General features: G+C 39.7%; 3 protein-coding genes and 1 non-coding gene across 4 annotated transcripts; 3 read left to right on the forward strand and 1 right to left on the reverse strand.

Annotated features, from left to right (window-relative positions):
* Positions 1-410: 410 nt before the first annotated feature.
* Positions 411-4,634, reverse strand: LOC121653022. Its single transcript, XM_042006202.1, has 6 exons — positions 4,554-4,634; positions 1,672-2,217; positions 1,430-1,585; positions 1,143-1,354; positions 720-1,045; positions 411-629 (listed from the first exon to the last, which is right to left on the reverse strand). Exons 1-6 carry the CDS (start codon positions 4,562-4,564, stop codon positions 411-413), a joined length of 1,470 nt encoding a protein of 489 aa, XP_041862136.1. The 5' UTR covers positions 4,565-4,634.
* A 1,265-nt stretch (positions 4,635-5,899) lies between these two features.
* On the forward strand, positions 5,900-9,706 carry LOC121653024. The gene is made up of 10 exons (XM_042006204.1): positions 5,900-6,721; positions 6,824-6,903; positions 7,065-7,094; positions 7,180-7,228; positions 7,327-7,349; positions 7,421-7,474; positions 7,760-7,840; positions 8,831-9,144; positions 9,269-9,447; positions 9,530-9,706. Exons 1-10 carry the CDS (start codon positions 5,900-5,902, stop codon positions 9,704-9,706), a joined length of 1,809 nt encoding a protein of 602 aa, XP_041862138.1.
* Positions 9,707-10,130: 424 nt separating this feature from the next.
* Positions 10,131-10,726, forward strand: LOC121653437 (G2/M phase-specific E3 ubiquitin-protein ligase-like). Its single transcript, XM_042006919.1, has 2 exons — positions 10,131-10,360; positions 10,436-10,726. The coding sequence occupies exons 1-2, from the start codon at positions 10,186-10,188 to the stop codon at positions 10,690-10,692; spliced, it is 432 nt and encodes a 143-aa protein (XP_041862853.1). The 5' UTR covers positions 10,131-10,185; the 3' UTR covers positions 10,693-10,726.
* A 2,573-nt stretch (positions 10,727-13,299) lies between these two features.
* On the forward strand, positions 13,300-13,371 carry trnah-gug. The gene has a single exon. It is a non-coding gene; the product is annotated as a tRNA-His (tRNA).
* The last annotated feature ends 4,511 nt before the right edge of the window (positions 13,372-17,882 follow it).

A 17,882-nucleotide genomic window follows, 5' to 3' on the forward strand; every position in this document is an offset into this window, starting at 1 on the left:
AAAAAACCCAAAATGTGTTAGATTTAAAGATTAAATTACACCTCCAGTCCTCAATCAAGCCTTTTTAATATTTTTATGTGACAAATTTCCAGTGCAATAAAAATAAATAAAAACTAAACAGTATCTAAACACCAAAGAACAATGTTTTTTGACAATCAGTGGTAGGGGATGTACATTCTATTGAGGAATTAGAGCCTTCCCAAACATCTGGTTGCAGTAAACAGTTTTATCATTTTCACACCAAAAAGCCTTAAATACAAGTATGAACTTATTGTAATGCTGTCCTAGAGCACAAAAAAAAAAAAAAAAAAAAACAGTTGTGAAGCTTCAATTGTCAACTGGACTGAGTTCATTCAGTAGAATAGTAGTGAAACATCCTCTCCTCAATCAACCCAGTTCAGAATTCAAAATTATGAAAACTCTGGGAATGTTTGCCTCGCCAACTGCAAGGCCTCCAAACAGATGTCCATTCCAAAGCACTCACTGTCCCTCAGTGGGTCAATTCGTTCCTGAAGGAGCATGTGAACCTGTCTCCTGACGTTTTCCGGTGTGTCAGGAACTATCACTGTCTCTTCTGTTTCCAATGGGGTTGGTCCTTGCCAGTCAACTCCATAACGATTTTCATCAATCTGCAAAAGATAATAATAATAACAGCATAAATAAAAGATATTTGAATCGGAAACATATTCAGATGTTAAAATATGATTAAATATTCAAACCTGCTCGCTTGAAGGATCTGGTATGGAAGTGTTCGCCATTAATTGACCCCTAATCCACAATTGTTGAGGTGATCGACCTTGCTCTGTCGAAAGTGAATGTCTGTCCCAAGCTGCAGAAAAAAGCTCTAAATGCCGGTTTATTCTGGGTAGCATTACAAAATGAATGCAAGCCAAATCCAGTTCACTATCCGGATTTAAAGCTGCAGTGTCAGCCAGATATTGTAGTGCAGATCGGTAGTTCACAGTGACAACACACCAAACATCTCTCCAGAGCCTCTCGATTCTTTGGTTATGTACACTGCGTCCAGTGATAAAACTTTTTCTTTCTATAAAGAGCATTGATGCATAATCAGGTTAAATGTTCAACATAACAACAATGTGATAAAGTCTTCTATACATAAACAAAAAAACTCAAGTAAATACCTGCTCCTCGTTCGGGATGCTCTAGCATATATCGAGCAACTTCAACATTTTCTCCTCCTTTGTCGCTGCGTACTCGGATTGGCAAGCCAAACTTCTGAACAGCACCCAAGAATGCTTGAAGAACTGTGGTTGCTCGGTTGTTATTGCTGGCATTGAGGAACATTATCTTTCGGCTGTATCCGTCGATGCCACCATGAATCACAATTCTCCACCTTCATAAAGTAAGGTAAAGACTTCATATTAAACTGTAGTAAAAAATATAGTTCTATTTTCATGAAAGATCTTACCGTATCAATTTGTGATTGCCGTCAACGTGCCAAAGTGCAAGGGGTGATGGGACAGAGTAAGTTCTTCTCTGTATTATATTGATGCCAATGCCACGACAGATGGTGCCCACAGGATCCACTACCCTCATTGTTTCCATTACTCTTGAGCGCTGTACTCTAGAAAAGATATTTTTTAAAAAGTTATTTACTACACCTTCTATGTAAAATAGGGAAATCCCACACACTTTTAGTGCAACACTCACCTTAGTCCCACACTATTTAAATACCCTAAAACAGATTTTATTCCAGAATCAGGACACTCCTGAATAAAATTGTACACCAATCTTTGGAGATCCTCATCACTGATGTTGCTGTAGTTCATTCTGACAGAGAGATTGCTGTCTGCCATCCTTCTTCGTACAGTGCTGTAGCTCACACCTAACAGTTGCCCAATTTCCCGAACACTGAAATTGTACTCCAAGAGGTACTTTATTTGGTCTTCAGAAATGTCCCATGATGGCCGTCCTCTGCCACCCGATGTGATCAATGCAGGCCGAAATCCACCGGTGTGGTTATTTTTTGCAACAATCAAGCGCAGTGTCGTCTGTATGCTGTCCAAAATGTCGTCAATATTAGCAAATATTCCAGTTTCTTGAGCTCTTAGTAAGATGTTGTAGATATCTTCGTAGCGTTGCTCAAGAAAATCCAAGTCAAATTGTGAAGCATTAGCCTCAAAATTATCAGAAAGTCGTTGGCATTCATTATAGAGATACTGCATCAGTTGATGTCTGCGCCGGTCATCTTCAGAACTGAAAAGATAAAAAGGTATTTTATGGAAGCACCAGCATAATTAAATGTAAGAGTCACAGTGAAACACAATCAAATTGTATATACAAGGTTTCTCAGCTGTTGCTTTGTTTGATATGACATTTGTCAAGTGGCATATCAATGAAGAAAATATTAAAACTTTTTAAATCTTTTTAAACCATAAGCAATATAGGGATAGGGAATTCTGAAACGTTTACCTCCCACTATGTCACCTTTTTAAACAGGAAAACACAATTCCAAACAGCTCAAGTAATGTTAAACATATAGATTTTTTTTAAACCTACAAGTCTAGGTTTAACAAAAATGTGTATTAGAAACAGGATTATCACTCAAATTCACTAAAAACGTAAATAAATTATTGTTGACCACTTGTAGCATCCTTGACAACCATTGTTAAGTTGTCCATGGAGGACTAACGCAGCCTGCAAAGTTAAAGAAAATAAAACTCCTCTGCTAATCGCTCATCACTGGTGTGGGAAGCCCCCCAACGTTCGTTGATGGAGAAAAACCACTTGAGATCAATTCCAATTGAGAAGAATGAAATGTTCAGGATTTACTAACTACAAGGTAAAAAGTCAGCAGGATGAATTTAAAGCTGTGAAGCTGCTTCCTTCTAAACACAGAAGGAACAATATGTGATGAATATCAGCATCAGGTGAACAGACAGAAAGCAAGATTAGAATCTCACAGCTTCTAGATGGTGAGGAGAGAGAAATATTCACAATATGCACAATAACTTCCGTCCATGCACCTTCACTGCTTCATTATCCAGATTTCTGGATAGAATTTCTCTAAACTTTCATTCTTAGCTTGACTGCAACTGCCGCCACCGCTACCAGGAGTTAAGGTGTTAACATCTCGTTTCCGGGTGTAGCGTCAGGTTTGTAGATGTAACTATAAACATGTGTGGTATCCACAGAAAGTCCAGAATCTCAGCTACCAGCTCAGTAAAACAGTTTCTATCACCAACAAACACAGTTAAGACAACAAACAATTTAAAGAGCAGCTAAACAAAGTCCGAAAAATATGTAAACACAAATTATGTCTCCCCGTGTCCACCCCACGGCATGAACACGAACAAACGACTTCTCTACTCAAAGCTCACATCTCACAGATTCCGCAGCTGGAAGTTTCATCTCACTATGACCAAGATTCACCGAACCAGAGGCAGAAGAAGACCCCATTTATGCTTTATGTATGTAAAAATTACGAAGTATATCATACCTTTGCTGTCTTGCATAAATTAAAACAACATTTATATTAAAAAAAAATAAATTTAAAAGTTTCTCATTGTCTTTTGGGAGCAGTTTTTTTCAGACACAAAACTTCTCTTCATTTTAATGAACCCGAGCTCTCCTGATTACATCAGACGCACCGCTGCAGCAGGAAAGAGGGACTAAACGCCATCTTTCTGTCATAATAAAAAAAAACAACCCTTAACGCGATTTAAAAAAATTAACGGCGTTAATAAAGCCTTGCGTTCACGCGCAATTAACGCGTTAACGTGCCCAGCACTAATACAGAGATTAGTTTTTTTAAATGTTTTTGTAAACACTCATTAACATCTGACTGTAAGCCAGGGTTTCATCAGCCAGTACCTGCTTTATGCAATTCATTTTCAGGCTGGAGCCTCTTGTGAGTGCTTCTGGACGGGGTGGGGAAGGGCCGGCGTTATACTCTGCGACTTCTTATGCTAACTGTAAACAGTAAGTGTTTTCACCTCAGTCTCAAAAACTCCAATAGCACCAGAGAAAGTCTCCAAATTGTTTGTTAGCGGTGTTTTTTTTCTTCAAATTCCCACAGTGGGTCCTCCAGGGAGAAGCTGTAGGGCGGGACTGCCCGCTGCAGTGCCTGAATAAATTGAATAGCGACAGCTGATTTTTACGTGAACAAGCTGACAAAGTGGCATTTAAGTATCGATACCAATGCAAATTAATATCTTACTAGATATTACATTTTAAAAATCAATTAGTATCTCAGAAACGATTTTTTTGACAACACATTGTATTATCTCACGTGCGCCCGCATTAGAGTTGATTCTCATTTATAAGCAGAAACAGGCGTGGGTACGTGTGCGCGCACGCTTTTAAAAATCGAAAAATTGAAGTGCGCCGCATTTCCTTTTTGCTTCGCAGATAATTTGCTTTGCTACGCACAGTTTTATGCCAGAGTCTCTTGGTCTTGACCATAGACACGTATATACGTCTGTTCGTATATGTCTATGGTCTAAAGTATAGAGAAACACATTTGGGCAGTCCAATCCCTCAATACGCCTGTCAGTCAATAGTACAGACAAATGAATGAAGATTACACTTACCACGTCTCCATTTTCACCGCCGTGTCTTTATCAAGCGGCAGCCTCTTTCGGGTAAAAGTGAAGCTGATGCGGTAGTGCGAAAAATTGCAATTCGCCTTTCACCGCAAGGGGTTGGCTCCAAAAGGAAATCTGTGAAAGCTAACTTTAGAAATATGCCGTGAAGAACACATCCAAGTGCACAACAGTGTAGTGCCGATCCCCTGACCCACTCTCTTCCTCTAGACATTTAACAGGCAATTTCCACCGCTCGCTAACAAAACAATGCGCCGTGAATGTTTGTTTCAACAGGACGTTTTTTCAATCGCAATTTGTGGCCGGAAGTTAGCGGACGCTATATTGTGCAACGTAGCCAATGGCAGTGGCCGTCTCATGTATTATTTGTGGGTAAGCCTTATGCTGACCTCCGGTTGGTTCTTGCACCCTGACCAATGATAAGAAACTAGTTTTTTATCTAACCAATCACTGTAGTGCCACTGAGCCCGCGAAGTCAACCCAGGAGAAGCGGAAAAACTTCCCGCAAAATCATTTTGTGCGGGAAATTGTCCTGAAAGGTAAGTCTTGTTAACATTTCATAGGGTGAAAGTATGAAAATGTTTTTTTTTTTTTCGGGTTGTGATGTGATAATCATTTTTATTGGATTTATTAAAATTATGCGAGGGGCTTAAGTGTACTTGGTTCTTATATAAGAAAACATTTTATTTTCTAAAAAAAATATTAATGTAACTTTACTTAACATTAACAGGACTCGTGACCTGATTAAGTGTTGTGACAATGGCTATATTAATTTCAACCAAGTTCAATATGAGTCTCTGTCAGACATGACCTAACTAGGCACCCCACTCCCCCCGCGCCATTTTGGATGCAACTCAGATATAAACTAGAAAAAGCAGTTATTAGCATAACAGCAAGTGTGAATGCTTTCATGCTGAATTATTGGACTGAAATGCTGAAAGATGGTTGAAGATAGTGAAAGATAGCTGAAATGTGCCTTTTGAACAAGTATTTATTAAGCTGAAGTGAATTGTTTAAATATTTAAAACTTAAACTGGAGCTAAAAGGTGTTGAAAGGCTGAAAAGTTTAACAAAAATGTGCTTAAGATTGCTGAAAAGGTCTGAAACATAGTTGCTGAAGAAGTATATATATGAAGCTTAAGTCCATAGTTGGAAGGATTTAAAGCACAAGCTAATCCAGGTTTTACTGTTTTTGACAGATTGTCAATATGGATCGAGAAAGCCAAAGACAAGTGTGAGTAACCTATATACTTTTTACAAATTGTTCCCAGACTTTAAAGTTTTACTGTGCCATTTACTTTAACAACATCTGCCCTCTTAACAGCCCAGAAGAAATGCGAGAATTACTGCAGCAAATGCAGCACACTACGGCTCTGCTGCTGAACAGGATAGGGCAGTTTCCATCTGCTCCACCACAGTCCAGGGTGGAACCTATAAGGAGTGCAGTAAATCCTCTGCCTGCTGTTATCCAGCATCCCACCCCAGCGTTTCAAACCGATGCCCCTCGAATGCTGTCTGGGTCACGGCAGCTGCTTGCTCCATCTAGCCATACCCTGCCTGCTACTCTGAGCCCCATCCCTTCTGCTCAAACTTGCCACATCCCACCAGCTCTACCCAACCACACCCCACCCGCTCCACCTTGCCACATCCCTCCAGCTCAAACTTGCCACTACCAAGCTGTTGCCCCTCGCAACACTGTTTATCAGCCCCAGCCTGACAATGTTCAGGTACAGTTGTCAAGGCTTTTTCGGCATCATCAAAGAGGAGTAGGCACTGGGGTTAGAAAGAGGAAGCGGGAGACCCCTTGGTCCCATACTTTCATTTGTTTACCTGATCCTCAATGGACTTGTATGCCCACAGTAGAGGAGGCTCGCTACTTTTCCTCCTGTGGATTAGGACGAAAAACTGTGTGGTTCCCACACAATGAAGGAGACCACCTATACTTTAGCGAGCATCTCTTCTCTGCGTTCCCGGCTCTTAGGGATGGCGGTGGGTTTGTCCTGGCCCGTGGCAGCAGAGGAAAGGTTTTGGAGCAAATGCCAATACCACCAGAGGGATACAGCGTGAGCTTTGTACGCTCAGCTTCTACAAGGGCTCCCTTGTACATCATCCCCCTTCAACGCAGCCTTACGCTCAGTCATCCGTCAGTTGAAGAGGCAGGTTTCAAACTTTTTCAATAGAGGTGTGTGTGTGTGTGCTTTTAGATTGTATGGATATTTAACTTATTTTTATTTTATTTTTTGGTACAATGTGCTTAGGTGCCAAAAGTGATGGAGACGTGTCTTAGCTGCCAGTCCTTAATGCCACTTTGTGACTTGGCTGACCATATCCTGGAGTGGTAATAAAGACCATTAGTTTTGCAAAAATATATAGCACTATATTATATATTTGAAGATATAACTGGCCAGAGTATTTATCCGCTAATGACACATTGCTCTTATGAAAAACTAAATTTAACTGAAACTGAATCATTTTATTCTTTGTTTTGCCTTTGTACAGCACAGGAAAAGAAGAATCAAGGAATGATGAGTATGTCCCAGTTCAGATCATTATCTTAGGAAAACAAACATTTGTGAAACTATTTTCATCTTTTTTAATTACCCACTTTTTTCAGAGACTACATGGATGATGACCTGGCTGTGGCTATACAGCAGTCTTTAGAGGTCAGTTAATTTATTCAAACATTACAAAAGCCAGTACTGTTCAGGTCAAACAAATAAAGTTTGAATTCTTTGATGCCATTTTATTTCTGCCTTCTCAGGACCAAGTGGCACCTGTGCAACAGTAAGTGTTGTGTACATTTTTGTAACAAACACATAGGCAAAACACTTATAGGAAATCTATATTCTTGGCAGACAATCAATAATTGTTATAGAGGACGAGGTTGGAGCAGCAGCAGGTGTGATAAAGTAAGTTGTTCAAACTAAAAAGCCACGACTTCTTCTATCACTGTATATTTATTATTTTGATGGATTTCAATATTGTTTATTACTTTGTGCTTGCTAGTACTCAGTGTGAGGTCCAAGAGCAGAACCCTGTACTTGAGGTTGGAGTTGTCAGGACACCTGATGTTGTTCTAAAGTAGGTTATCTAACACAGAAATATAAATTCTCTGAGAATGATGTCTGACAGCTTTATTTTAAATGTTATTATCTTCATCTTTAAAGTTACTATTATCATTTGGTACCCCATAGTGCTCAGAGGCACACCCAGGAGCAGGTGATGGTGGAGGTGGCTGAACTGGACGAGAACACAGAAAATGAAGGGACAAGCGAGTGAGCGTTATGCACATTTCTATTTTTGTAAAATATATATATATATCTAACAGTGACGTGCGGTGAGGTTCATGGCTGGTGAGGCACTGACTCCTCTGGAGTCCGATTAACTATTCTAAGAGCTGAAAAGAGCATCTTATTTCACAATTCATCCAACAGCATGCAACTATGCCCCCTTGAGGTGAGGCAGAGTACCGCCTGCCTCACCTACGGACTCTTATCTGCACTTTATTGTACAATCAGCAGAAATAATTTTTTTAGCACATACATCAAAGACGTTACACAGACTGTAGTGAGTCTTGGTGTATAACAAATATTTCTGTAAAGTTCATATTGGCGATATACTGAGGAACAGAAACGGGCACGCGTCATGCAACCCAGTTTATGTAGGATCGGGCAGTCAGACGAGAGGTGTCGCAGTCTGTCCTGCCACTCCTCCAGCACTCCCCTGATCCTCCACACCTGTCCCTGATCCCAGCTCTCCAATCAACCCAACCTGTCACACCTGTCTCCCATTTACTCACCAGTCCTTATATACACCAGCACCACAGTCACTCCCTGTTGGACCTTAATCCTGCGCTCTGCATGGACTCACCCCTTCGCCGTTTCTGGTTCCTGTCCCTCCTTCAGTCCTGTCGACGTAAGACCTTTACATTGTGTTTCAGATTGTTAAATAAAGAATGGTAAACCTGCCCTTGTCTCTAAGGGAGTCCTGCATAACATGGGCACAGCTCTTCACAGATCAGTGTAAAATATTGTTTATTTACACTGCCTCTCCTGACCGCACGTCACTGGTGTAACATTGTTTAATTTCTTCTTACCCAGTTCAAAGTTGTATGTGTGTGTGTGTGTGTACGCACGTGTGTATGTACGCATATATGGATTTTTTTTTTTTTTTTTTTTTTTTAAAAAGGCCTCTGCCAAGATGAACCATGTTGTATTGTATAATCACCACACCTCCCAAAAATGCAAATGTTGTATTTTTTACAGGTCTCCAGATTTAAAAACTGTCCTTGGAGATCTTGAAAAAGGTCTTCTGAGAACTTCATCCCCCATCCACAATTGTCTGAATGTGTGCCGAGAGTTCCTGCTTGAAGGATCTTTCAGAGCATTTAGACGAACTCACTTCAATCCCTGTCATCGCTTGATGATCACATTTGTTGATGACGAGGGACAGAGTGAGGGTGCCGTGGACGATGGTGGTCCCAGCCGGGAATACTTGCGACTTCTCATATCAGCGCTAAGAGATAGCCGCTACTTTGAGGGGCCAGAGAGCAGCAAAAATCTTTCCCTAGTACCCCGAGGTACTAAGTAATACATAGTGATTAAATATAAAGTCCAATCATGACACATAGAAATGTAGAAACTATTTAATTTCTTCTGTCAGCAATTCTAGCTGGAGAGTCTTACTCTTTACATATGTTGCAGGTCTGGAGTTCGGGGACTATAAAGTCATTGGTCAAATGCTATCCCTGGCCCTTCTCCAAGGAGGAGTACGGCCCTCTTTTTTGTCGTCAAGGCTGTATGCTTTGTTGTGTCGGCAACAAACAGGCCCAGTATCAGTTGAGGAGGTTGGTGACTGGGAACTGCGCCAGCACCTGGATAAAGTGGGTAGCACAAGTACCAGAATTTATCTTCTTATTTAGGTTGTCCAACATATGTTTGATATCATTGTTCTCATTGATGCAGATTAAAGCTGCAGAAAACTTGCAGGAGGCCCAGCGTGCTGTTGAAGAAGGCTCACCGGCTCTGCATGCCCTGGGCTGTGCAAGGTCTCTTACAGACATGGAGAGCAGGCAGGCTCTCATTGAGGAAGCGGCAAAGGCACACGTTGAGGGGCGCACTAAAGCTGCATTGGACCAGTAAGTTACATCCCATGAACTGAATATAGCTATGTCAAGAGGGGTCCACTGTGTTTATAAAAAATAAATAAATAAAACTATTGGACTGTTTTGTTAATGAAAGTTTATGATTTAATGTGCAGTACATGTGACACAATACTGTGTATAGAAAATGGGGTAATGTGCCATACAAGCGTTATTGGTTACTAATGTGGTTATTACATATACATACACACTGACCCCTGGGGAAATTTGACAGACTTTTATTTAAATAGCATGTTTTTTCTTGGTGATTGAGATTGACACAGGCGCCTCTCTAAAGATAAGATGATAACCAGAACAAGAGACATCACTGGACAAAAATAATTCTCGGCTTTCATTTGAAGCTTTGGCAGTAAATTAATGCAAGTACAGATTTTTATTTTTATTCGCAATTAAAGTTTTATTTGAAATCTTTTTGACAGGCTAATTGAGGGATTGGACTGCCTCAAGGTGGCAGAGGCAATGAGGGACCATCCAGATGTCCTTCGGCCCATCTTCATTTCCGGACACAGCCAGCTGACTGTACAGAGCTTGATGACTCTTTTTGAGATTGTTCTTTCCCCACCTGGCAGCAATGCCCGAAGAAGTGAAAATTTGACACTTACGTTTTGGAGGGACTGGTTAATTGATGTTGGCGGTAAGTTATGCACAATGACTGTTATATAATTACTACAAAAGTAATTAAATATTACATTATTGTGTTTTCATTCAGATGGTTCACGATCAGTCAGCCTTGACAAGATTTTGATTTTTGCCTCTGGAGTGGACCAAATCCCTCCAATGGGCTTCCCCCAGAGGCCTCAAATCGAATTTCTCCATGCCCCTCATGAAAGTGGTGCTCGACGGCGCTATCCTGAAGCCAACACGTGCAGTGTTGTTTTGAGGCTCCCGATTCATCACACATTTGAGGACTTTGTGGAATACATGGAGTCAGGAATCCGTCAGTCTCCAACTTTTGGCTTCATTTAGTTGGCTCACTGGTAGCGGAGTGTAGGGGATCAGTTCATGTATGCACGTATGTGTGTGTTGTGTGTGTGTGTGTGTGGTGGTGTATGGGCGTGCTGTGTGCTATTGTTGCCAGTAATTTTATTATTCACCCCCCTGTAAAGTTTTACTGTTCAAAATGTGTTATATAAATTTTGTTTACTAAATAGACATGTTGTCTTTATGACATGTAAGGAAAAATCACACCTGAAGATGTTGGCATTGTTGACTGGTGGTGTAAATGTTTGTTTTTATGGAGTTTAAGAAAGACCTAAGTTTTATCATTCCCAGAGTTTTCATAATTTTGAATTCTGAACTGGGTTGATTGAGGAGAGGATGTTTCACTACTATTCTACTGAATGAACTCAGTCCAGTTGACAATTGAAGCTTCACAACTGTTTTTTTTTTTTTTTTTTTTTTTTTTTGTGCTCTAGGACAGCATTACAATAAGTTCATACTTGTATTTAAGGCTTTTTGGTGTGAAAATGATAAAACTGTTTACTGCAACCAGATGTTTGGGAAGGCTCTAATTCCTCAATAGAATGTACATCCCCTACCACTGATTGTCAAAAAACATTGTTCTTTGGTGTTTAGATACTGTTTAGTTTTTATTTATTTTTATTGCACTGGAAATTTGTCACATAAAAATATTAAAAAGGCTTGATTGAGGACTGGAGGTGTAATTTAATCTTTAAATCTAACACATTTTGGGTTTTTTTAATTTGGCCAAAATGTCTTTCCATTCTTATACATTAGAAAGCTATTCTTTTCCCCTCTGCAGACTTGATTTTGGTCAATGGTATTATCACAGTTCTTTAAAACATCAAAAGTGGGTATATAGTCCAATAATACATTTTTTTTTTTTTTTTTTTTTTAAATATGGTTAAGTTCTGCCCCAGTCTTCATTACATTTTACAAGCTCATTCTGTCAAAGTTGGTTAGTGTGTCAATAGTGAACAAACTGTTTTGCCAAACCTCAAATTACAATATGAGATATTTGGAAACATGGAAAACAAGCCGTTTCCATTACTTGTGAAATAATTTAACTTGTTGGGAGTAATATTAACTCGTACATTTATTTTTTTTTTTTTAAGTTTTGAGGATGTATCCAAAATTCTATTTGCGTTAAAGAAGGTTTTTCCCCACTATGGCTACATCTGAAATTTACTTTGTGCCTATGGTGGCCCTCATGCTGCTGTAAAACTTGAATACACAATGGGCAATGATTCCCTGTTTTGGGGCCCCAAAACTTGGCAATGAGTCCTTAGAGTCCCTGAATGAAGGCACGGATGGTATTTTGATCATTTCAAATATTAAAATGTCCTCCAAGGATAAGGCTGTTCTCAATTGAAATATAAATGAGTTTCATAAAAAAAAAAAAAAAAAATGCTTAGCGTTGATTGACCAATTAGGCCCCCTAGTGGTATACACTTTCAATTGGTTGAACTATGATTAAACAATCCAGTGGCCCAGACTCTAGTTACCATGCAGAGCGATCTGAGTCCTGCAAATGCAGGCACACATTTATACTTTGTATAGGCACACATTTATTTATACAATGTGTGTACTTCTTTATACAAAGAACTCCAGGGTTAATTTTAAAGTTTTAGACCAAGAATTAACCCCTATCATTAGCCCAACGCTGTTTGCGCTAGGACCCCTTTGCTGTCCCAGTTGATGCCTGAAGTGAATACAACGAGGTCAAAAACGAAACATTTTGAAACCTTTTATATTGAAAGTCCAGCATTTTTGTAATACTTAATAAACACTTAGATGAGACATTGTCCAAGTTAACAGTTATTTATTAATGACGAGGGCAACAGCAACAGAGACCAACGACAAGGACCAACGACATGAACCAACAACAGAAAGCAACGACATTAACCAATCACAGAAGGTAAGGAGACGTGCAGAGTGCTACAACGTCTAAATAGATATGCAGCAAACACATATGCAACATAGACATATGCAACAAATACTATGTTCAGCATTTACATATGCAGCAAACACATATGCAACATAGACATATGCAACAAATACTATGTTCAACATTTACATATGCAGCAAACACATATGCAACATAGACATATGCAACAAACACATATGCAACATAGACATATGCATAAAGCAACAACACTAAGCAAAAACATTTAAGAAATAGACATCAGCCAAAGACACGTAGCAACAACACAAACCAACATCTACATACACACATTACATGTACTTTTTTTTGACACAAACGGAACCTCATAAACTAAAGTAAGCTGTATCACTCCGATCTTATTTTTGAAAATGCGAACTTTCTTAATTTCAATTTGTTCGTTGACCTTTCGTCACAAATTATATCTAACATAAATGTGGTTATAAGAATAAAGGGATGTTTTCACGTGCCCAATTGCCATAAATTGGGTGATCCATTTAATCTGATTTCAGGTATGTCTGAAGTACTGCTTCACACAAATTAAGTTTGCAAACAAGAATGATTAAAGTCAGCGACAAAACATAACATGTGACATTAAAAAAATATATACCCTGGGGATATTTGAAGTATTTCTGCCACGGTATTGTGATAGCTCTCCGTAAGAGTAGACTGCCGTGATCGTATAGTGGTTAGTACTCTGCGTTGTGGCCGCAGCAACCCCGGTTCGAATCCGGGTCACGGCATGTGTTCTAAGGTAGTATCTACTCATTTCAATTACACTAATCTGTAATATATTGTAGTCTGCTCATTGCTGACTTTTGTACGGAAGCCGAAATCGGGTCAGACTCACACGTTTTTAACACTGTTTTCTCGTGATAACGGTATAATTAATCCCGTATTTTTTAAACTAACTGTATGAGATGTAGAGTGCTTTTTTAGTTTAACATAACGGGATAAATTATCCTGTTAAAACGAAATGAGATTTTAGTCATGACTGTAGTCCCTCCCATCAGCTGTCATGGGATTTGTTATGATCATAGATACCAGGTATCACACACTCAACCCACCTGATTCATCTAGTTATCTTGAGAAAACAAAGTTGTCTCGAGATAATGAAATAATTAACTCGTTTACTCAAGATAATGATTAAAAATAAGAATAACAGCCGTTAACGCCCGCCCTCGACTTCCACACTTTTCCACAGTGATGTATATAATTTATTTGCAGCTTTGTTTTTTATTAGCATTTTTATGATCTTTCAATGCTGTTTAAAAAATCTACTTTTGTTTTTTATCAGGTAGTATTGGGGCAGCAATGAAAGAATTTTATTGTACAGAAAGGTTTCCTTACTGTACACAAGCCTATAAACTTTGAATTGAATTGAATTGAATTGAATTGAATTGAATTGAATTAAACTGAACTGAATTGAACTGGAACTAATTGAATTTAATAAGAATAAGAAATAAGAAAACCTTTATTAGACCCTCAGCGGGGAAATTTCTTTGTTGCAACAATACAGGCGCAGTAAGCAGTATGCAGGTGATATAAAAAAAGAGCGCAAACACACACACACACACACACACAATAAATAAATAGTAATATGAGCAATATATGGCCTGACAAGGTGAGCGTGTATAAATATGCACATAAACATGTATATAAATATGTAAAGAGAGTGTACATGTGTTCAGTGTAAAGTCTGACAGCAGCAGGGAGGAAAGACCTGCAGCGTCTCTCCTTGCAATGCTCCAGCATGGACTTCAGTTTTACTAGGACCCTTTTGTCACCTACCTCCTGCACTGAGTCCAGAGAACAGCCAAGAACAGAGCTGGACTTCCTGATGACATTCTTCCTCTCTGTGATGCTGCTGCTCCAGCAGACCACACTGTACAGGATGGTTGATGCCACCACAGAGTTATAGAAGGTCCTCAGGAGTGCCCCCTTCACCAAAAAGACCGCAGTCTCCTCAGAAGATAGACCTGCTCTGAACCTTCCTGTACAGTGCGTCCACGTTGTGAGTCCAGTCTAATTTATTGTGTAGGTGAACACCCTGGTACTAAGTCCACTTCCAATGCTCAGGACGGCAGACCGGTATCTGCAAAAATCCACCATCATCTCCTTGGTTTTGCTGACACTAGTCCACAAAGTTCTGCAACAGTTCGTTGTACTCCACGTCGTTGTCCTCAGTGATAAGTCCGACAATTGCTGAGTCATCTTCTTCAAAACACAGCTGTTCATATTGTGCCTGAAGTCTGCAGTGTAGAGGGTGAAGAGAAATGAGGCAAAAACAACCCCCTGGGGGACACCTACACCAACACGGTTCTCACAAACTGGGGCCCGTTTTTGAGATAGGGCAGAATCCACTTTGCCAGGTGAAAGTCCACCCCAGTCTTCTTGACTTTCAGGAGCAATGGCTGGAGAAATAAAGAAAACATGATTCTCACAGTGCTGCCAGGCTTCTCCATGTTAGCCAGCACATGATGTAGCAGGAAGATAACTGCACCTGCCAGTCTGATGCCAGGCTGGTAGGCGAACTGCAGTGGATCTATGAAGGGTTCCACTGTGAAGCAAAGGTGTTCCAGGATCAGTCTTTCCAGTGTCTTCATTAGATGGGAAGTGAGAGCCACTGGCCTGTAGCTGCTAAGTTCTGTAGCAAGCATTGTCCTGGGTACTGGGTGGGTGTGGGGGGCCTGAGCCCAAGGAAAATGTGGAATGTTTTCATGGCAGAATAAGCCAGAGGTGTGAAAGGCTGTAGGGGGTAGTCCAGGTGTCAAGGTGTTTGAATGCAGTTGTGTGGGGGGGAGGAATGCGTGCTTGATCAAACCTACTGAAATGCAGCTTCAGATCATTGACCCAATTCAGCTCCCCCTCAGCCTGTGAGTGGGGTATTTTTTAGGTTTCAGGCTTCTCACACCCCACTGATGTTCTGCTGCTTCTCATCTATCTTTCTCTTGGAAGTGGCCTTCCCCTCTCTGATCTTTCTTCTCAGCTCCTTCTGTACAGTCCTCAGCTCCTCCTTGTTCCCTGATCTGAACGCTCTCTTCTTCTCCTTCAAGCAAGCTTTAATATCAGGGTCAAGCCACAGCTTGTTGTTAGCCAAGCACCGCACAGCCTTGGAGGGAACAGTGTTCTCAAAATTTAATTTAATTTAATTTGACTGAATTGGGTGGCTGTCTCTCTGTTTTTGGTCCCCATCACTGCATTGGATTAAGTGATAATAGCAGATGGATGGAAATATTGAATTGAATTACAGTAAATTATGTAAACACCCAACAGTTCAGAGGATTAATAAATGTAGTAATATGCTGAAATTCAGCAATAGAAAGCTAAATAAGCTTAAATGAGCTGGATTTTATTCCACTCAAAGACAGGATTTTATCATCTTTTTATCATCTTAAAAACAAAATATTTTTTCTCTCTTGCCAGCACCAAGGTGCTGATGCATGCTTTATTTCTAGTAGAACAGATTATTGTAATGCCCTGCTCTCAGTTCTTTCCAAAAAGTCTATTTCAAACCTGCAATTACTCCAGAACTCAGCAGCACATGTTCTGATGAGGACCGGAGAGCGGGACACACATTAAACCAGTTTTAAAATGGCTGCATTGGCTCCCCGTGTGTTTCAGGGTGGATTTTAAGATTCTTTTAGTTGTTTTTAAATGTTTTAATCGTCTTGGACCTTCTTATCTTTTGGACCTGCTTTTAAACTACAGACCCTAAGATCCTCTGGTACCAGCCTCTTAGATGTTCCCAAAGTCAGAACCGAAACTTACGGTGAGGCCTCATTTCACCACTACGAGCCTCAACTGTGGAACAACCTGCCAGAGATCCTCAGGGCTGCAGAGACTGTTGCTGTTTTAAAAACAGACTCAAGACCTTTCTTTTGAGCTTAGCTTATAAGCTGAATTTTATTTGATTTTGTTTAGATTTTCACTTATCTAATTATATATTTTCTATTTAAATACCACCTATTTCATGTGACTCTCCATATTATTGTTTTATTTTACCCATGTAAAGTTTTTATGAACTCCTTTATTTTATTTATTATTTTCCTGGACTCCTTTATCTATATTTTTATTCTTGTCACGGATATCAGTTCTATGTTTAGAAGTTTATTTAATCTTGTTTTTACTTTTTAACTCCAGTGGTTTCCTCCTGGGGATCCTTCACACCAAAGGCTCCACCTGCTCTGTCTGCAGGGTTGTTGCCATGGTGACTGCCCTTGTCTGGGTGGCTGGGGGTCCTGCACTGTGGCCATGTGACTGTGGTGTGGACCCCAGCCTGCCCTGATGGTGGCTGGCTTCCAGTGTGAGTGGATCCCCAAGATACCCTTTCCTCACAGCAGCGTCAAGCCAGATGTTTTCATTCTATTATTATTTATATACTTATATTTAGTTCAAAGTTCATGCTTGTACAGAATGGGCAGGTGGTGGGAGTGTACATGTGTTTTGTATGCGTGTGAGTGCATGTGTGTGAGATTGTGTGTGAAAGAGACTACTATGAGGTGTGTTTTAATTTCTTGTTATATATTCTGGTGTGTGAATCATGTCAATAACATGAAAAATTGCAGAAATAAATAACATTTTAGAGATCATGTTGCAACCAGAATAACTCTGCGGATAGATGCTGATTCTTTTGTTTGTTTGCTTAGGTTTGGATGAAGAGGCAGACCAACACTCAAAAAGTCTCATTTCATGTGGCCAGTTAACCCTTTCTTCTACTGTCTTTTTACATGCAGCCCCCCTTTCAGCCTAACTGTATTATTCCCAAACCAGAGTCTCTTTAATATGCTAATGTGTTTTCATGACTACAAACAAAAAATACAAAAGAGCTGACTCATCTGTTGGCTAATGAAACTGCAGCTCCTTGAAAAGAGGCATGCTGGAACAAAATTCATCTTGAAATAAGAAATATTTGTCTTTAACAATATATTATAAGTTTTTCTCTTTCTTTATAAAAATTTATTCATCATTTCCAGTGAAAAGACATTTACACATCACTGGATTTCTAAATGTATTGTTACACCAGATAAACTTAAGGATAATTCTATTTTCCACTAGCTTACTGCAAAAGGATAAATAAATGTTTCATACTTTTTAATTTAGCAATATAGATGTGATGGTGTAACTACAAACGTTTTAATCATAGGGGAAGAAAAATATATAATAAAATATATCTAGTTCAAACCCCCTCTGTTCGGTTGTAATTTAGGCCATTGTTCATTGGTCTTTTAAGTTAAATTCTTTCCATCGTGCT

Source organism: Melanotaenia boesemani, chromosome 14, assembly GCF_017639745.1.
Source record: "Melanotaenia boesemani isolate fMelBoe1 chromosome 14, fMelBoe1.pri, whole genome shotgun sequence".
Taxonomy (NCBI): Eukaryota; Metazoa; Chordata; class Actinopteri; order Atheriniformes; family Melanotaeniidae; genus Melanotaenia; species Melanotaenia boesemani.